Below are 22,268 nucleotides of genomic sequence, written 5' to 3'. Positions count from 1 at the left end.
AAGTAGCTTGTAGGCTATCGGCTACAGTCAGGTATTATTGGAGCCACCTAGCATCGCGTTTGCAACGCCTTCACAACTCCCTTGCCTCCTCCCCACTCCTGCTCTGCTCTCTCGTCTCCGTGAGTCCGGCTCTCTCAGACTTTTCTCGCGTCATTCAACCAACATAGTAACGCATACTTGCGCACGCCTTTCCCGCCACAGCAACGGTAACGGCATTGCCAAGATGAGAAAAGAAATTAATTAGATTACTCACTACTGAAAAAAATAACGCTGTTAGTAACGCCGTTTTATTGTAACGCCGTTATTAACAACACTGATCGCAGGGCACAATGAGAAGAACAAACATTCACGCACTCATACCTAGGGACAATTTAGAATGTTCAATCAGCCTACCATGCATGCTTATAGGATGTGGGGGGGAAACCATAGTACCCACAGGCACAGGGAGATCATGCAAACTCCACACAGGAAGGCCAGAGCCCGGGATGGAACCCTTAACCGCAGAACTGTGAGGCGGACGTGCTAACCACTCAGATATCGTGCCGTCTATTAATATATTTACAGTAAATACATATATATTACCATATATTTATCTGAGTAACTTTTTGAGAAAAATGTACTCCTAAGAGTAGTCTTACTAAGCCTTACTTTTTACTTTTATTTGAGTAGATTTGTGAAGAAGAAACGCTACTCTTACTCTGCTACTTTGGGCTACACTAGTCGTTCATTTTTCCATTTTTCTACATATTGCATTAGATTTTACTTTTTTATTGCCAGAGACGCCAACAGTGGTTCAAATAGTTTCATTCCATTATACCAATCAGACTCAAGCTGGCCATTCTATGATCACGCCGGCCTGTTCAATTTTGTGGAGTCTTTAAAGCACCATAAAATTAAGTATTTGCATTGAGCCCCGCTGTTAACATGACTCGAAAAAGCTGATTTTAGCCTCTCTCCCATTTTTTTTTTTTTTTTTTTGGCACTAATTGACCACGACAAACCAGACATATGATTTAGTTTCATAATAGGAAATATGATTTTTCCACAAGAGGGCACTCATGCTCTTTGAAAGAATAAATCTTAGTTTCTGTAGATTTTGTTCTCTCACCAGAATTATTATTTTTTTCTTTTTGGTTTTCTTTGGCCTAATGCGGTTATCCGATACGTTATAGTACAGTATAATAACAACAGTTCAAATAGATAACTTTGTGCCATTGTTTCGTCTTAAGTTGCTACCTGCTTTTTGGAAAGCCAGGTGTGATCATCTGTACGTGGTCCGTTGCACTCCCGAATGACGAGTGGTTAAACTGGATTTATTGATATTTAGTGTTAGGTTTTGTGTTGGTTTCCTCCTAGTGTGTCCCCGTGATTGCCTATTAATTGCACCTGTTGTGCCTTTTCCTAGTTTAACTCTGAACTTGCAGCCTCCTGTGCTCACCTGTTCCTCGTTGTCTCGTTACCCCTTGTCTGCGTGTGTGTATATAACCTCCCAGTTTCTTTTCATTCCTTGTTGCGTCATTGTCAATGTACAGGTCCATGTTCATGCCTGCGTTTCCCCCCCCAGTTCCTCGTGTTACTCGCCCTGTTTTGAAAGTAAGTTTGTTTGTTAGCCCGACTTTTGTTTGTTAAGAGTTTTTGGATACCCCAGTCGTTTTGTTGGTACTTTGTTTTGGCATTAATTAAAACCTTTTGCAACGCCCTTCTGCCACGCTTCCTTTTTCCTGCTTTTGGGTCCACACAACCTGTCTGCCCGCGTATTCCTGACATTTAGTGTATTAAAAGTGCATAAGTGGAAGTCTTCTCCCTTTTTTACTTTTCATGCACTCATCCTGCCCTGCCACGCGTAACATTTAAAAAAAAAACAACAACAAAAAAAAACTAACATCTCAAGCAGTTACCGACAATGTTACTCATTAATTGAGTATTCTTTTCACCAGCATTTTTTTAAACTTGTAATTGAGTACATTTTTTGGATGGCTACTTTTACTTAAGTAATATCATTCTATAATATAATATTATTAAATTTGATATAATACTATTCATTCATTATTCAAATGCTGACTAAAGCAAAATATTTCCCTAAGTAGACTGGTCAGACTTGGGTGCAAATGTGGCAAAAAAAAATTAAAGACATTTGAAATGTGTTTATTTCATCCAAACAACTGAGGGAATGGGGGCTGTGTATTGACTAGAATTAGGAAAACATTTTCAAGATGAAAATAAAAAAATCAACACTTCCACTAAAGGTCCTCTGTATATGTTGTCTTATTACTATGGTAGCTGTGACTTAGTTATCTAAAATGTGGCCCTACAAGATGACAATAAAGTTTCGCCAAATTAAATCATTTATCAGCGTTAACTTCGATTGCAAAGTCACATTAATACTGAGTCAAATTAAATTCAATCTTACTTTAAATTGTGCATTGTTGAAATGTTAGTACCAGGGGTGAAAGTGGCTAGAATTTCTTGCCGGAACTCCCCGACACGAAGGTCGCCACGGAGCCAGAATTTTTTTTAATTTAACAATTTATTTTGGTGGGGGCGTCAAACCTCTTAAACTACTGAAAAAGCAAAGAAAATTGTTTTAGCACAGTTATTTCTGTAACACATACAAAAAATGATTTTCATTCAAAATTGGTATTTTTTCAATGATTTGCTAAATAAAAGTTAATAAAAACAGCTATAACCCCAAACTCCAGCTCCTATTTTTATTTTCCCTCATTTCCTCACTTACCAAATGCCACATCTCAATTTTTACTGCTTAAGAACATAGGATGTATATTAAAATTGAAGTTAATGTAAACATTTACTTTTTATTTTTTAAATAACAAAGATAGAAGTAACATACATTTAGAAAAAAAAAGTACAAATGACTTATATTATGCAGAGTGAAATGGAAAATATTTTGAAGATCGCGCAAGCTTGACTTTTTTAAATCATAAGGAAATGAATAAGTAGCCAAACATAAATGAACAAATTTAAGTCCAAAGTGCACATTGACAGCTAAGATGTTCTGAACCTCCCCATCAGAGCAAATAAAACTAAATATGATAAGTAAGCCTCCTCAAGTCTCTCGTTGCTCTTAAGGATTTGATTCATTTCATGTTGCATTGCCCTTTTTTTGTCGCATCAATTTAACAACCTTTTTTTTTCCTTTTTGCTGTTCCAGAAAACATGCACATTTGAACCAATCAGAGCTAACTATCTCTGCTGATCACACGTCAGTATGACAGCCAGTTGAACGAATGAGTGAATCCAGGCGTTTTGCTTTGCTGCATGTATTCGTACATTGACGTGACTCATCATCGTCAGACTCAGATTACTGCAGCAGCTGGGGAAACCTCCATGCTGTTCGTGGAAAAATAATACTAGTAAATATTGGTGGAAACGGATTACGCTACACAAGCACTTTATTATGCTTGTTGTTAACACTTGTGTATGTAAATCTAATGTTGGTAGATTGTTTTCTTCTTGGAGATGAAATGCATGTGTGGCAGCTTAGCATTTTTTAATTTTTTTACATAGCGTTTTGACAGTTGCCGTCATATTTTCGGAATCAAAGCACCGCATTCCGGCCCTGAATCTTATACCGGAACTGCGTTCTGGCCCTGAATCTTATACCGGAACTGCGTTCCTGACCGTTCTGGCCCACTTTCACCCCTGGTAAATAAATATTGTGTACTGACGTTCTAAACATTAGGAATCTATATTTAGAAAAATATTATGTTAATGGTACATGTTTTGATTGCGTTTTATCTATAAACTATTTTGAATAATAATTTTGTTTTGTTTTTTGGCTTTCAGTATTTGACTCTCATTTTTGGTTTCTGCCATGAGTTTTTATTTCGGTGCATCTTTAATAATAACAGTAATAATATCATAAAATAATAGAAAAAAAAATCAAGATTTGAGAGTAGCTTATTCTCCTAGCTTGAGTGCTGAGCAGAACTAGGTGAAGAAATCCTATTTCTCCCGAGGTTGTCTCAGTGCACTTGCTTCATATACAATGTAGCCTTTCTATTGTATCTCAAAGTGTGGCTTCATCTGTTATGGTCACTGTTCCTACAAAATAGAATCTAAAGTAAAAAACAAACAAAAAACAAGTAAAAAACAAACAAAAAACATTGTCTTTGATTACAATGCCTGTTCATGAAGTTAAGTGGCTCTTTATACAATGACATTTTTTGATGCAAATCTGAATTATGGTTCCCTCGTTGCCAAGTCACGTATGAACTTGAGTCTAAATGAAGGACATAGAAGCATAGACAAGCGTGCTCCGGTAGCATTAAACAAGCTTATAGGAGTGGCAGACGTGCAAGATTACGAATCTTGGATGTAATTTTCAGCCATCATTCCCACCGTATCAATTCAATTTGACTGAATATTCGTTACTTGCTCTGACTTATGCTCTGAATAATGCAAATAATAGCGAAAAAACAAAAAACAAAGAGTCAACATCCCAACTTATCCATCCACTGTGTCTGACATACTGTAATTTATAGATTTGTAGAATTCTTCCTCGACTGTCGTTTAAATCAAAATATCGTGTACCTTGGAGTCAAGACTCAAAATCAAGAGAATTCTTGGACATCAAAGCTGTGGATGTCATGGTATGGCCTCTTGGTTTACCAAGAAATGTTAATTGATTGCAGAGTTAAATTAAGTCTGGTTCTTTGGGAACCTCATCCCTGTCCTCTCGACCTTAAGCATCTGCTTCGTTAACAGCCAGCATCTGGCGCTTGTATCTGGGTAGCGAGTCAGGAGTGGTACTTGATTTTCTCGTATTTCTTCCACTGCATTGCTACTATTTGATACAATCACTGTACTTTGATTGCAATACTAATAAGGTTCACCGTTTACACGGTTTCCTTGCCGACTTAATGGTGTGCAAATGTCTGCTGTTTTATTCATGAAATTTATCGCAGAGCCCTAATGTTTCAATTTTGTTCAACATTGTTAAATCAACCACTCTTTTTTCCATTATGATGCATTTTAATTATTCATTGGAGTAAGTGGGTTATTTGAAACATGCATGTTTTGAGTGACACATTCTTCAGAATGCTAATAATGGTGCTCAAGTGCTAACTACAATATTGTTTTTTTTTTGTTTTTAGGCCACCTGAAGAGAGGTGTTGAAAACTCACTTGCTTTGTTCTGGTTCTTCTTCTTTGGGGAGGAAACTAACTTGCCACTCCTCCCCTTTCGTGGGCTAATCAGAATGAAATTTGGCACGCACGTACAGTGTATCACAAAAGTGATTACACCCCTCGCATTTCTGCAGATATTTAATTATATCTTTTCATGGGACAACACTGACAAAATGAAACTTTGACACAATGAAAAGTAGTCTGTGTGCAGTTTATATAATAGAGTTAATTTATTTTCCCCTCAAAATAACTCAAATATAGCCATTAATATCTAAACCCCTGGCAACAAAAGCGAGTACAATGCATGGGAACTACGTATATCCCTAAATGTCCAAATTGAGTACTGCTTGTCATTTTCCCTCCAAAATGTCATGTGACTCATTACAGGAGTGCTGTCAGCATTGCGACTGAGATTGAAAAGGTGGGGGGGGTCAGCCTGTTAGTGCTCAGACCATACCCCGCACTCTACATCAAATTGGTGTGAATGGCTGTCACCCCAGGAGGAAGCCTCTTCTGAAGACGGTACACAAGAAAGCCCGCAAACAGTTTGCTGAAGACATGTCAACAAAGCACATGGATTACTGGAACCATGTCCTATGATCTGATGAGACGAAGATGAATTTGTTTGGTTCCGATGGTCTCAAGCATGTGTGGCGGCGACAGGTGAGGAGTACAAAGTACAAAGATAAGTGTGTCATGCCTACAATCAAGCATGGTGGTGGGAATGCCCCCCCCCACCTCTTCAATCTCTGAAGCAATGCTGACAGCACTCCTGTAACGAGTCACATGACATTTTGGAGGGAAATGACAAGCAGTATTCAATTTGGACATTTAGGGACGTATGTCGTTCCCATGGGGTGGGTTAGGGTTAGGGTCACTTTTGTTGCCAGGGGTTTAGCTATTAATGGCAATATTTTGAGTTATTTTTAGGGGAAAATAAATTAACTCTATTATATAAGCTGCACACAGACTACTTTTCATTGTGTCAAAGTGTCATTTTGTAAGTGTTGTCCCATGAAAAGATATACTTAAATATCTACTGAAATGAGTGAGGTGTACTCACTTTTGTGATACACTGTGAATGCAATCAATCCTCAGAGCAGTGTTTTCTATATTTTTCCTCAGGGCTAATTAATTAGTTACTGAGTTAATTACAGCAATTTTCAGACTATAAGCCGCAGCTGTTTTCACTGTATTATGGGATATTAAGACCAAAAGATATTAACCGGTAACACTTTATTTAACCGTGGTGACGTAAGACTGTCATAAGACCATCATAGTTATGACATGACACTGTCATGAGCATTAACAAATGCTTACTTATGACAGATGTCATTTAGTGTCAAATTATCTCACTTTTGAATGCATTTAAAAGATCTGAGCTGGACATAAATCGAGTTAGTGACAGAAGTTGCCTGATGACACTTAATGACATCTGTCATAAGCATTAATTAATGCCCACGACAGTGTCATATCATAATAATGACTGTCTTATGACAGTCTTATGATGCCGCTGTCAAATAAAGTGTTACCTATTACCCAAAAATGAATGATAAAAAATAGGCCTTACTGGACTATAAACCACACGACTCAAAATGAGGGAAAAAAAGTAGCGGTTTGTGCTACTCATCTGTTATTTATGGATGGATCAAAACTATAATCTAGGGATGCATGTATACATTGATCCTTAAATGACATTAAAAAAAAAAAATATATATATATATATACATATATATATATATATATAAATATATATATACGTACACAGTATATATACAGTCAGGGCAAATAAGTATTTAGTCAACCACTAATTGTGCAAGTTCTCCCACTTGAAAATATTAGAGAGGCCTGTAATTGTCAACATGGGTAAACCTCAACCATGAGAGACAGAATGTGGAAAAAAAAACAAACTGAAAATCACATTGTTTGATTTTTAAATAATTTATTTGCAAATCAAGGTGGAAAATAAGTATTTGATCAATGCCAAAAGTTCATCTCAATACTTTGTTATGTACCCTTTGTTGGCAATAACGGAGGCCAAACGTTTTCTGTAACTCTTCACAAGCTTTTCACACACTGTTGCTGGTATTTTGGCCCATTCCTCCATGCAGATCTCCTCTAGAGCAGTGATGTTTTGGGGCTGTCGTTGGGCAACACAGACTTTCAACTCCCTCCACAGATTTTCTATGAGGTTGAAACCTGGAGACTGGCTAGGCTACTCCAGGACCCTGAAATGCTTTTTACGAAGCCACTCCTTTGTTGCCCTGGCTGTGTGTTTGGGATCATTGTCATGCTGAAAGACCCAGCCATGTCTCATCTTCATTGCCCTTGCTGATGGAAAGAGATTTTCACTCAAAATCTCTCGATACATGGCCCCATGCATTCTTTCCTTTACACGGATCAGTCGTCCTGGTACCTTTGCAGAAAAACAGCCCCAAAGCATGATGTTTCCACCCCCATGCTTCACAGTGGGTATGGTGCAATTCAGTATTCTTTTTCCTCCAAACAAGAGAACCTGTGTTTCTACCAAAAACTTCTATTTTGGTTTCATCTGACCATAACACATTCTCCCAGTCCTCTTCTGGATCATCCAAATGCTCTCTAGCGAACCGCAGACGGGCCTGGACGTATATTTTCTTCAGCAGGGGGACATGTCTGGCACTGCAAGATTTCAGTCCCTGGCGGCGCATTGTGTTACTGATAGTAGCCTTTGTTACTTTGGTCCCAGCTCTCTGTAGGTCATTCACTAGGTCCCCCCGTGTGGTTCTGGAATTTTTGCTCCCCGTTCTTGTTAACATTTTGACACCACGGGGTGAGGAGAGAGTTGAAAGTCCGTGTTGCCCAAGGACAGCCCCAAAACATCACTGCTCTAGAGGAGATCTGCATGGAGGAATGGGCCAAAAGGGTACATAACAAAGTATTGAGATGAACTTTTGTTATTGACCAAATACTTATTTTCCACCATGATTTGCAAATAAATTCTGTAAAAATCAAACAATGTGATTTTCAGTTTTTTTTTTTTTCCACATTCTGTCTCTCATGGTTGAGGTTTACCCATGTTGACAATTACAGGCCTCTCTAATATTTTCAAGTGGGAGAACGTGCACAATTAGTGGTCGACTAAATACTTATTTGCCCCACTGTATATACTGTAAATATATATACTGTACACACACCCACACCCACACCCACACACACATATATATATATATATATATATATGTATATATAATTTTAGTTTTACTGATGAATTACATTTATTAATTGCAGACTATAAATGAATACTTCTCCATTATTCTTGGACGGTTCACAAAGAAATTTGGTAGGTATATTCTAGGGCTGCATATGCAAAAGTCCTCAGAACTCAAGTCCAAGACTGAAGATCTTTACTGCTTAAATGCTCTTGTCTTAAATTTGTTAGATTGAATTTTGTTGAATTTAACTCTATTGACTGGAAGCACCACAAAGTCCCTAAAAGTTTCCAAAATCCTGCGGCTGGGTGCCGATTACAATGCTGGATTAAAAAAAAAAAAATTCCCCACTCAAGAAACTGGTGATTTAGAGATTTAGAATTATACAATTTTCCATCCAGAACCAGCAATTCTCAGACAGTTGTGTACTACAACTTGATGGCTTATTGTCAATACTTTATGCAAAATAGTTACAGTACAGTAAATACTGCACATCAGGTAAATGCTTATTTTAAAGGCCAGAAAGCCTCAGGGCACCTACAGAAGGTGCTTGTGTTGATGCTCAAGTGCTGAGTAGAAGTAGGAAGAATATTTTTGACCAACAAATAAGCCTAGATTTCAATAAAAGTAGCTTGGCAACTTAATTACCGTGACAATGTGTATTTGTTTTAGCCTTATAGCACACTCTTTCATTGTCATGTTTTTTCCCCCACATCAGCACTTGGAGAATTACGGTACGCTCGAAGGGGTAGGCTGGGACGGCAATTACACGGACCCACCTCTTTTGCTATGTCGTGCATATTAAGCGGCTCCCTCTTTGGGATACAAATCACCCGTCGTGGCCTGTGAATACTTTTATTAATAGTCAAAATGGATGAAAACTTTTATTTTTGTTTTTTTCACCTGAGAAATTAAACTGGTACTTGCCAATTTTTAAATTCTTTATAAAATGTGATTGACAAAGGTACATTTAAAAGCTGTTTTAGGATGATTGTTTTTAGACAAAACATTTGCTTTGTTTGTACCTCTTCATCCTCTGAAAGCCCACAAAAGGCTGATCAAGTGCTAAGTAAGACACTTTTACTTTTTCTTGTAACTTTTGTTTTCTGTTAGCGTGTAAAAAAAATGGACTGGAGACAGCTGCTGAAAAGATCATTTTATATGACACCAGAGTGACATTCAGCAAAACAGAAACAGAACTGCACATGCAATTTGGGGGAAGGAAAGAGAGGTGTGCATGTGTGTGTACGCGAGGGACATTGGGGTCATTACGTTACACATCACACAACATCATCATCCTTTCTGTGACCTTTCAATCCCATTACCATTTTTATTCAATTACATAAATAGAATCTTCTCTATTCTTATTTGTCTAACTACTACTACCACTAACACTGCAATATATTGCATATCTCCAACATGGGGTGGCATGGAAGGACTCAATACTATTTAAAATAGTCTTTTCTGCAGGGGTTCGACGGTGATGTCTCAGCTACTAAAAACAGTATGTTTACGTCTCCGCATAATGCATACATGTGTATGTGTGCCCACTAAAGGTCTACACAATGAAAAACACTTGGCCAGAAGGATCAGAAAGGCCCGACTTGAACCCAACCGATGAAAATAATCAACATGACAAATGAGAGTCATTTGTTCCATACCACTTGCCATAGTTTGTTCTCTTGCTACACATTGGCAGACCTGAGTCAGATAAGAGTTTGAAAAACAAACCAAGAGGGATCATTTTTAGCATTGAGTTGTTAACCTTTAGAGTGCATATTTATATTCAAGAAACACTGCACCTCTGCGTTGTCATTTATGGAAAAACAGTATTATGTTCTTGCAACTAAATAGTCTTTTGCTCCTATTATTTGAGCGCTGACTCGAATTGCGAGGACCGTAATGTTTACAGCCATTGTATGGTATGTGTGTATATATTAAGGGAGTGCCAAAAAATCGATTATTAAATGCATCGCGATTCGACACGAGACGATTCGATTACGATTCATAAATGTTCAAAAACGATGATTTTTCCTAATAACTTTATGACAGCCGCTCGTAGCGGAACGAAATTCAAGACACGTCTGCCGCTAGAACACCTTTAACGGACGCATGCACAACATTAGGATGGATATAGCTGGTTACAGTGGCGCCACCAGGGGGCGGCCAGGGGTGGCCACGGCCCCCCCTATCAATTTGTTGGCCACCCCACTGGCCACCCTGCTTGCCAGTGTATCGTTAGATTGTTGTAGCATCGGTTATACATTTAATCCCAAATGCACAGGCAGGACTATGGACTATGCACATTAAATCATTAGTAACATCAAATATTACACAATACACCAAAGTATATCAGTAGCCGTGTCCTTAAGTCTTTCTGAAAGTTTTCCCCTAACCTTTTTACTGCAATAATATAATGAAAACCTGAAATTATGGCTTTTGGTTTTGGTGTGCTACCCCAAGATTTTAAGTGGCCCCATCTGGCCACCCCTATGAAACATTTCTGGAGGCGCCACTGGCCGGTTACTGAGCGAGAGATTTACTCTTTTTCAAAAGACTGGAAAATAAATTTGTGTATGAGACAGGCAGGGACTCAGCGGTCACACTTCTGTGCGCAAGTTATTTTTTAGAGCGAGAGGGGAAGAGAGATAGTTCATTTCTCCTTGTCTTTCAGTTGTCCAGAGGTAGGTTTAAGTCGTGTTAATTGGAAAAAGTCCCTAGTGTTTTGTTAAGTCCGTGTCCGTCTATCAGAGGTGAGTACACGAACCCTCTTGTACTGTTTAGCCTTTATTGTTGTTGTTTTTGAGAAGTTACTAGTTAGCGCCAAGCGCCATGCTAATTAGCAACTTCGCTAACATATTTTTCCATGTCAAGTTGTGCATTGTTTGGTGGTGTTCATAAATTACTCCAGATGCAGAACGTTTAAAACCGGGATTAAGTACAGCGGTAACACTACAAACATGCGAAATAGTACAGAAATCTGTGACAGCAAGGTATACTGGTTAAAAGAAGTCTTATTTCTAAAAACACTCTCTTTGTTTCCAGAAAATGTAGAATTCATTCCACCAGTGTAAATTTTATTGTAATGTTGAGAGAAATAAGTACTGCCTTTGAAACAGCTAATGTTTTTGCACCTTCTTGTGAAAAAGAGTATCTCAAGGTCAGCTGTGTTTTGTATGGGCATGTTGAATAAGTACTGCCTATAAAATGGTTAATGTTTTTGCACTTTCTTGTTTAAAAAAAAAAATAGCGGTTTAAGAGCAGCTTTTTGTTGTATGGGCATGTTTCCATCTTTCCTGTTGAATCATTAGGATATTTTAAATAAATAATAGACATAAATTTGTTTGTCTACTTTATTAATTAGTAATGTACGATGCATCGATAATCGTGATAATCATGATAACCGTGAGCATCGTCAATACAGTGATCATCGTTCAATAATGGAATGGTAGCACCCTGAAACATAATCAAATCGAATCGTGGGGTGCCTAAGATGGCATACCCCTAGTATATATGCACACAAACACATTGGTATAAACCTATTATTATTAGTGCTGACAAGAACTGTTGGGACTTTTAGAAAATAGCTTTTTAGAAACTTTTTGGGTGGTGGGGTTTAGTCTAGAATATTACGGCTAATGTTGTTCAAGCAACAGCTCCAACTTGACTTTCTTCACATGTAAATTTACTTAAGCTTGTTTTACATGCAGAATCTTTTTCATTGTCATTTAAATAATTCTTTATATATCATGATTTGATCTATCTATAGGAGTGTACTTGTGCAACTCTGTTTAATCTTAACTGTTCAACAGATGTGTGACGTGGGGGTTCTTGATTAGATATTAAAGAAAAAGCTTGACAAAAACAAAAGTTCTTCCACCTCAGATTAATTTTGATTAGAAACTGGCTTAATTTCATGTTTATAATGGACGTCACTATGCATTTCTGTTAAGACAGAGCATGTACAGACAGGGTGAATTGTATACAGGACTTCTATCGATTGGCAAAAATACACTGCCACAGTGAAGCCGGATTAAATTCCATTCAAATTCAGCCCATTTATTCTGATTGAAGGGTCGGATTGAATATTCTTATTCGGTTAGGGCATTCCCTTCCATTCTAATTGGAATACAAGGTTTTGGGCAAAATTTTGGGCAAAAATGCTGCTCATTGAGAGCTGACAAAATATTTTTTTAAATGTAAATTTGTATTAAATTATTAAAACATCACTTTACAAACGTCACCTTTCAAATACAAAGGATGAGAGACAAGTGAGAAAATTATTGGTTCAAGGAACACCAAGTGAAAGGATGGCAACAGAGGACAAATTAAATAGGCAAAAATATGGGAGTGTATAAAACTAGCAGGACTTCAGGTGGAATGGATGATAAATTTCCAAACACCTGATGCTATATCTTGGATAAAACTACTCTTCTACATCTGGGCATCCAAGACTGATGCGAGCCATATTTGGCCCACATCTTTACTTCATTTATCACACATTTTTAGCCCTTTTTGTGGGTATGCCGGTATGGCCGAGAGACCTGCATGTTTTCTCTTTTGCAGTCGATGTTCAGCACTACGAGCGCTTAAGACTTGTTACCACCAAGCAAGAATCATGAAACACCTCCATTCGGTTTTTGCAATCCAATTCCACTTATGTGTAAAGGAAGTCAAGCACACTGACAAAACTGCTACAGTCCACTTGCAGTGGTTCATTTGAAAGACAAGATGAGTTCAGAAAGACCTGTTTCCACCAAGCAGCAGTACAGTACGGTACATTAGGAAACAATTTCATTTGGAATTTGTTGACTATAGTCTTTACTGAACATGAAGAAAGCCTAACGTACTGACATTGTACAGTAGCTGAAGCTAAAGCACTTTTAGTGGCTCACTTTGAGATCTGACAAGCTTCAAATTCCTGATTCTACTGGGCAACAGTACAGTTCGGTATGATATAAAATCATTTGGGTTTCCATTTTCTAAAGTCTCTATGTTGTCCAGCGTCTCTACCTAACCATGAAGCTAGTGAAACATAAGGACATATTACAGATATAAACCCTATTTAGGGGTTCACTTTCAGACCTGACAAAATCTCCAGACCTGTTTCCACCAAGCAGCAGTATTTTTGGGGTTTCTGGTTTCCAAAGACTATCAAAACATATCGTCTATTATCAATAATTGTGTTTAGTGCAAGGTCAGGGTGTTGATTTACCCTCCAGTCCACCAACTAGACTGGGCCACTTGGTGGAAATGTGTCTTTGGAGGACAGCTATATGGACAGTCAGTCACGAAATCACAGGACATATTACCTGTCAATGTCCTTTACTCAATAGAACGTAGCTGTAATTTAATGCTATTGTTAGCAACAGTGCTATAGAAACGTGGACGTCAGGCAGTTTCAGTTGAAGCCACCACAGTTGCGATTCCACGATTAATCTTCTGTATCGCTTCTCCTCACGAGGATTGCTGCCAGACAGCAAAGCTCCCCAACAATTTCCTGTCATATTGTAGTATGCAAATCCTTGGGTTCTTAATTCTTTCTGTCAGTCCAGAACGGAGAGAAGGTGATCTATCTTAAGCAGCCGTGCAAAATTGAACAAACCGTTCAAAGACTAGAAAGTTGGGTCCTCCCATAATTAGTTGGAAAAGTTCTGAGGACAATGGAATTACAAAACGTTTCATCTGTTCTTCTGGGAGTTTGTGTCGTTTTCTGGCGTGCTCTTTACATCCGTTTGCTGACAGGTCACTGAAAGACTGTTGAGGGTGTTCGACAGACACTCCCCAGTGCCTTCGTCAAGAGGCTCAGCAGAGTCCTGCTGCGGCTGGCTGGGGCTCTTCTGGTGCCCCTTGGTAGCCTGGAGGGGGACAGTAGAGCTGTGATTCTTCACTGTAGAGTGATCCAGTTCGACTGTTGTAAGGTTTGACAGGTGAAAAGGGGGATCCAGGTGCCGAGTTGGTGAGATACTGAAGCTGAGGTCCTCCTTGAGAGACAATTGTCGGTAGCCATCTGGACTGCTAGTGGTTGATGACGAGTCACTCTGGGACACGTGCTGCACACAGAGAAATAAAGATGTATATTAAACTCTCAGACGAGCAATTAAAAATGTGTGAGCGATACCGTTTGACTCCAGTCGTGCACTCAGCAGTCATGATATGCACCAAAATGTAAAGACAAAAAATATTATCTCATTTGCTCCCCAAAACGTATGAATACGTTGTTTCAGTGTCCCAATTTTACGTTTTTTTTTTTTTTTTTCATAAGGGACATCTCTGGGTTCTGATTCAACTGAGCTCCAAATCACAAAGCTGAAAATCCATTTTAAAGCAATAAAACTGGCCACTGGAGGGCAGTAGCGCATTTGGTAAGACCCGCAACCCGATTCAACGGCAACGAACGGCCGGGCAGCCTGGTCAGAGCGACGGTGGAAGGATGCCAGGAAGCGGATGACCAAGCAGAACAACCGAGAGGATGCCCGGGATGCCAGGCGTTGGACGACCGAGCAGTACGACCGGGACCACCAGTGCAGCGGAAGATGCCGTTGAGTCCGTGCTGCTCGCCGAGCAGACTCCTCAGAGACTCAAAAAAATCCATCTTTATCAGACAGGCGGCGATGACGGAAAAGTTTACCCACCTGTTGCGGCGACAACAGAGTCATCTCTCAGTTAGTTATGTGTAAATAAATTGTTACTTTGCTATCAAAACCTATTTGTCTTGTTGTTTATGTTATTTTGTAAAAGGAAAACATTATTCAGATGTTTGGGATGTAACTAAAGCAAAAAATAGCTGTGTTAAAGTCAAAGTTTGAAAGTTTGAAATGTATGCTTTCACGGAAACCTCAATTTCTCTGTTTCATCAGAAATTCGAAAATTGCTCAAACTAAGCTATTTTCTAATGCTGATTTGTAAAGAATGGAACAAGATATGAACTTACTTTTTTTCCTGCTGAAAGAAGAGAGTCTTGTCTTTCTTTTGGTGGGTTCCATGTTTATATAGCAATAGAACAGAAATTTCTGTGGGTCTTTCAAAATCAGTCAAAATCCAGTAAAACGGCCGGGAGCGAACGGCCTTGCTCTGGTGAAAATGGTTGGGAGTGAATGAGTTATTCAAGCCACGTGTTTGCCTTTATCGATATCAACATACTAGTAGATTATCTGCCTATTTGGCAAATTTTTTAATGATAATTAATTTTATTAATTTTGATGTAAACTTTCAGAGTAACGAACAAATTAAAAAAAGTTAATTGAATAAATAATAATGCTAGGAACCAAACTCAGGCTGGCATATCAACTAACAAACTAAGAAAAGAAGGAACAAATAAATTAAATTGCTAAAGAATATACAAATGAACAGGTGAGTGTCAGGGGATCGAGGACGTGGTGGACCCAGACGCAGGGAAAACAAAAGGCAGCAAGGCAGGGACGTGATCAACACAATAATGTTATAATTTCAGTGACACAACTCAAAGTACAAACAAAAGCCCAAAAAAAACAAAGTACAAATCAATTTAAAACAAAAGACCTGGTATGAAACTTACTGGGATACAGGCACAACAGGAGCATGGACACGGACATGAGGTGAGAAGAGAATGATGCAATAAGAACAGACAGCACATAGGGATCTTAAATACAGACAAGAGGTAACGAGACAATGAGACACAGGTGGTCGATACAAGAGGGAGGAGATTGGTCCAAACACAAGGAGCAGGCCACAAAAAGTGAAATCATTGGATAATTACAATGACCAGACACACTAGGGCAAAATCTTAACAAAACTTAATCCAAGGCATGACAGTGAGTAAGCCAGCAAATGCAAAAACAAACCGAACATCTAGTAAGGTCACTTGCAGCCATGGCAACATTGGATTATTTGCTCTTTGCGGTATTGTAACATTGGATATTATAGCTAAAGAAAGGCTCACTGTACATTGTCTGATATTTGTCTGCTTGATTTGGTCCTGCCATCCCAAGAAACTGTCAGCTCCAAGCCTCCAACTCAGCCTTGCATTTGGAGTGCTTTGATTTATGGGAATCCAGTGGAAAACATAAGAGATTTGTTTTCTTGTCAGACAGTGCAATGCAACAGCAAAGGCATTTAATGAAATGATAACCTTTGATAACTGCCTCTCTATTTCCTTTAGATGGAACATACAAAGTATAAGGTCGATCAGCTTAATTAGCAAGTCCGTGACCAATATAAAAAATACTGTCTTTCCACACTGCAGCAGGAACTCCCACACTTTGCTGTCACTATTTTGAAAAGACCTTTACTAAGGGCCAACTACTAGTATGGGGAATCTCAACCATCGTACCTTACTAATCTAACCCCAAAAAACGAGTGAGCGAAACTAACAAACTAGTGACGAGAACTTTAATTATGCTGTGTGATGAAGATTGCGCAGTAACAACAAAAATCTAGATATGGAAATGTATTTTTCATTAAATTTGTTAACTGATCAGTTTTTGTTTGTTAAAAAAAACTCATGCACATAAAAACTTTTAATTGAAGATAGAGGTGCAACAACATTGTGAAAGTCATATTGCAACCTCTGCTCTTGCCCTCTTGCTGTGCAAAGTTCAGTGGGGTCTTAAGAAAAGGAGAGATTGGGCACTAAAACAAAAACAAAAAAGCAGATGGCCTGAGGAAAAAAAGAGCTCTAGACGACAAAGAATGAACCCCGCGAGAGATGTAACAAGATGAAGGAAAAACATGATAACTGGAGAGAAACATTTGAATATATGTAAGTGTGAGCCAAGAACGAAGGCAGCCAACAAAGATGAGCCGCGGCCATGTTAATTAGCTCAGTGCCACCGAGTGCTACCGGATCACAGAGGCACTGAGCTTTACAAAGCCACCAGGTAGAGGGAGGGATGGGTCGCCATGGATACACAAGAACTAGAAAAGACCAGGAATTCTTTGTTCTTGTTTTACACACACGCTAATGGAGAGACACAAGTCAATGTGGATTCAATTTAATCAAGTGAGGCAGAGTTAATAATAATTCATGCTTCATTGGGCGGTGCACTTAACAGAGCACTAGATGTTATATTCGTATGCTAAAGACACAATCTCAAAATATTAAAAAAAAAAAAAAAAAAAACATAAAGGAGGTGATACTAATATAATGAAGTCACGACAATCAGGATTTCATTTAACAAACAAAATACTACGAGTCTATAGAGGCATAGATCTGGATTTATAAATCGATTGGTTAGACACTATCAAAAAGATCAAAACAATAATCAACATTATCATGCCGTTTTTTTTTTTTTTTTTTTTTTCCCCAAATAATGATTTTCATTCAAATGTCTGAAATGTTTCTGCTATAGATTATTTTGTTGCTTTAGTTGAAATGTAAATGACTGTGTCATATGTGTACATTGAAATCCCTTGAATTGAATCGTATTGTGGCAGACGTAGTAAAGATCAGCAAATATCGTGTCGTTGTCCAAAGAATTGATATCGTCTATTGAATTGTAGTGGAATTGGTGATTCACTCTCTCTAAAATACTGGGATTAAAATTTACTACCATAGGTGGAACAATAAATTACTCACAGATATACACAGAAAATGCAAATGCTACACAATTTAAGTTTGACCATTTGTCTAGCATTGTATTTCAACTGTGGTTATTAGTCAAACTTCCGAACACACGTAATGACAAAAGTTATTTGCAATTTAGTGTCTCACATCTCTCAAGTAGTAAAATTTAAAATTTTTTCCTGTTGTGCTATAAAAGTGTTAAAGACAGTGTAGTGAAAATACAGAAAGGAAGAGAGAATGCACTTTAACAGTTCGCCATTGTCTTGGTTATTAAAAAAAAATCCTCCTGACTGAGAATTGACTAATTTTTACTGTCTTGGTCACAAAAAGTCTTGGTCTTGTCTCTGTCCCGACTTGCCTTGTATGGTCTCTGGGCTGTCTCGGTTCTCGATAGCAGCCTTGATAGTAGGCTTTGATCCCAACACTACACCGCCTTACTCTGTATCTCATTCTCAAAGCACATTCATGACTTCATCAACTCATTCTCAAAGCACATTCATGACTTCATCAATCTGACCCTGTGCTAAACTTTTACAAAAACTCATTTTTTTAACATGGCTTTTAAAATTTCACGTCTTTGAATGCTTACAAAAGAGCTTCATTATTAAAATGTGTAAATATCAAGGGCATAGGTTTGCATGGTGACAGTAGGGACATAACACCACCAACTTTCAGGATGCTTAAATTGTCCCCACCAACTTTTAACTCATTTGCTCCCAAAAACATATAAATACGTTCTATTTGTAATTGTTTCAGTGTCCCAGTCTTTTATTCATTCATTCATTTTCCATGCCGCTTTTTCCTCACGAGGGTCGCGGAGGTGCTGGAGCCTATCCTAGCCAAGTACGGGCAGTAGGCAGGGGACACCCTGAACTGGTTGCCAGCCAATCGCAGGGCACAAGGAGACATACAACCATTCACGCACACAGTCATACCTACGGACAATTAGAGTGTTCAATCAGCCTACCATTCATGTTTTTGGGATGTGGGAGGAAACCGGAGATCCCGGAGGAAACCCACGCAGGCACGGGGAGAACATGCAAACTCCACACAGGAAGGCCGAAGCCCGGGATTGAACCCTTGATCTCAGAACTGTGAGGCAGATGTGCTAACCACTAAGCCACTGTGCCGCCCCCAGTCTTTTACTTTTCTTTAAAAAAAAAAAAAAAACATCTCTGGGTCGTGGTTCAATTTAGCTCCAAAGCACAAAGCTGAAAATCCATTTTAAAGCAATAAAACTGGCCACTGGAGGGCAGTAGCGCATTTGGTAAGACCCGCAACCCTATTCAACGGCAACGACGGCCAAGCCACAAAGCCGGGCGACCGAATGGATGCCAGGCGGCGGACAACCGGGCAGGACAACCGGTAGGAAGCTCAGGATGCCAGGCGTTGGACGACCAAGCAGAACGACTGGGACCACTAAATGCCGTTGAGTCCGTGCTGCTCGCGAGCAGAGCCCGCAGAGACTCCAAAAAATTCATCTGTTTTGAGACAGGCAACGATGAGGGAAAAGTTTAACCGGCTGTCGCGGCCACAATAGCGTCATCTTGCAGTTAGTTATGTGTAAATAAATTGTTACTTTGCCATCAAAAGCTCTATTTGTCTTGTTGTTTCTGTTATTTTGTTAAAGGAAAACATTATTTAGATGTTTGGGATGTAACTAAAGCAAAAAATAGCTGTGTTAAAGTCAAAGTTATGTTTGAAATGTATAGTTTCCCAAAAAGCTCAACTTCTCACTTTTTTCATCAGAAATTGCTCAAAGTAAGCTATTTTACATTGCTGATTTCTAAAGAATGGAAAAAGATATGAACTTACTTTTTTTCTGCTGAAAGAAGAGAGTCTAATCTTTCTTTTGGTGGGTTCCATGTTTATATAGCAATAGAACAGAATTTTCTGTGGGCCTTGCAAAATCAGGCAAAATCCAGTAAAACGGCCGGGAGCAAAGGGCCTTGCTCCGGTGAAAATGGCTGGGAGTGAATGAGTTAAGCAACCTCATTTGCATTATATAATGAGCTCAGTTATAAAGGTAATTTAAATTGTCTTTCGATATGTTTACAATATGTTCAGATTTACATTTACCCCCATTCACTTTCTGAATGTGCCGGTCCATTTTTTTTTCTCAAACCCACGTTTGATTGGCTGATGACTTGACACCCCCACATGCACACGCACATATCCCCGGCACAAAAATACAACATGATGACAACCGCCCCCTTCGAAGGGGAGGGATATTAAAAGTTTTTTTCAGCCAGCCGCAGCCTCTGTAAGTAATGTAAAAAGACGTTAATGTTGTGGAGGTGGGAAACACACCACTAATTTTGTAACTAAAAGTCTGACCTGCATCAGAGTTAGCATAATATTAAACTGTGGCAACTTGCTAACCTGCAAAACTCGAGTAGGAAGCTGCTTAGAGACAAGTTTCCTCTTGTATGTTTTCTACTGTTAACGTAAATTCAACTGTGAGAAATTTACCATATTTTTCGGACTATAAGTCGCAGTTTTTTTCATAGTTTGGCAGAGGGTGCGTCTTATACTCTGGAGCGACTTATGTGTGATTATTTACGGTCGGGTCAGGCCGACCTCTCTCGCTAACTTTTTAAAAATAAATATATATTCATATATTTATACTAAACGAAGTATGGATGTTAAATAAAATAAATAATTTGGATAAAACAGAGAAGGCGCTGTGCATGCTTGCGCACGTGAATTCAGTGGCCCCGCTCTCTTTTCAATCTTCCCCTCCGCGACCATCCTGGTATTTCGTTTTCGATATGGAGCAGCTTTAGAGGTGAAAAACAAACTAAAGACAGGGGAATTGAAAAGGAAACAACTTTGGTAGGAGTGGGATATGGAAAGGATTCAAATTGATTGTTGAAAATGCTATACAGAATTCTATACCTGTGTCGGCTTTGCTGAATGTAAACGAATGTGGCGCTTTGGTCTCATACGAGAAATATATTTAACAAACTTTTCCAGCATTATTTCGTTGTGTAAATTCATTTATAATGATCATAAAAATATGTAGACTATTTAAACTTTGAGAAAACTTGCGTTTGTTTTTCTGCCAACTCGAGGAGATTAAAATAAATGTCAAATCCACTATCCGCCTGTTAGAACAAACACGCAAATATAAAAGATATGTTTATTGAATATCCATCTTACAGTCTTGTTTAAATGGGAGAATTCGTTACAAAAGACAGGCTTTAATTTGTCATGATTATGCATAGATGCACCGGTATCGTCACAAATGTGATCACACAAAACGCAACCACGCATCGCATCCCCGCATTTCCTCCTTCTCCTGAGTCCTCACAAATAAAACATAACATTTTATTTTCAGGTTTGTGCCTACAAATAAATCATAAAATTTCGTATTTTTTTCAGGTTCGGGCAAGCAAATCAAGTTAATTGATCGGGCTCGGGCCGCGTCGGTCTTTAATACCCGCGGGCCGGTCGGGTCGGGCTGGATTTTTTTAGGCCTGATCTAACTTCTAGCGTCATGTAATGTTAGCATACCGTACACCTATTCAGCCTGTTGTTCTCTATTGTATTTTAAAAATTGCCGTTCAAGATGACATGTCTGTTCTTGGTGCTGGATTCTATCAAATAAATTTTCCCCCCAAAATGCGACTTATACTCCGGTGCGACTGATATACGTTTTTTTCCTTTTCATTGCGGATTTTTTGGCTTGTGCAACTTATACACAGGTGCGACATAAAGTCCGAAAAAACGGTAGTGAACTTTGCTTGAAACTATAGAACCAGAAAAACGTGAACAAGAAGCTGCTTTGAGAGAGAGGTCCTAGTTCTCAGTCTGTGTTTCAAAGGAAAGTGTTGACAGTCAAAAAAAATAAATAAATAAATAAATAAATAAATAGATAAATAAATAAAAGACACATGATGATGCTTTTCTTCTTGTAAACGGCCTGGTTTAGAAGGAAAGAAGGAATGTTGTGACTTTACACTTTTGAAACTAAATACTACATGTCATTTACTACATAAATGCATTCATTTATTTTCTACATTATTTATTTTAAATTATTTTTATTTGCAGTCTATGTAAACGTTTTTCCCCCAGATAATCATACATTAATCATAATCAAGGTAAAAAATTTAACTAATCCTGATTTTGATTTTTTCTATAATTGCTCAACCCTATGATGCATTTAAAGAGATGCTTGTGGACAAAAGCAGTAGTGTTTTACTTGAAGGAAAGGCTCCATTTGTATTTATATTGTTATTCTCTGACTAAGAAGTTTTTTTCTTTTACATTTAATATATTTATTTTGAAAGACAATGTTGAGTGGTCTTAAAACAAATGTTTATTTATTTTTTCTCATTCTGGATAGTTAAGAGATTATTAACAAGTTTGTATTTATATAATTTA

At 38.4% G+C, this 22,268-nt stretch overlaps 1 protein-coding gene across 5 annotated transcripts in view; it reads right to left on the bottom strand.

Annotated features, from left to right (window-relative positions):
• Positions 1-9,511: 9,511 nt before the first annotated feature.
• LOC130920906 (voltage-dependent T-type calcium channel subunit alpha-1I-like) overlaps positions 9,512-22,268 on the bottom strand; it is a 150,677-nt gene continuing 137,920 nt past the window's right edge. For all 5 annotated transcript variants that reach the window (XM_057844438.1, XM_057844440.1, XM_057844441.1 and 2 more), the window contains one exon: positions 9,512-14,391. In XM_057844438.1, the coding sequence (XP_057700421.1) occupies positions 14,020-14,391 (372 nt within the window). In that variant the 3' untranslated portion in view covers positions 9,512-14,019. The remainder of the gene's footprint in view (positions 14,392-22,268) is intronic.

Source organism: Corythoichthys intestinalis, chromosome 8 (genome assembly GCF_030265065.1).
Source record: "Corythoichthys intestinalis isolate RoL2023-P3 chromosome 8, ASM3026506v1, whole genome shotgun sequence".
Lineage (NCBI taxonomy): Eukaryota > Metazoa > Chordata > Actinopteri > Syngnathiformes > Syngnathidae > Corythoichthys > Corythoichthys intestinalis.
The sequence above is the reverse complement of the archived record's forward strand: the minus strand, read 5'-3'. Positions and strand labels throughout refer to the sequence as shown.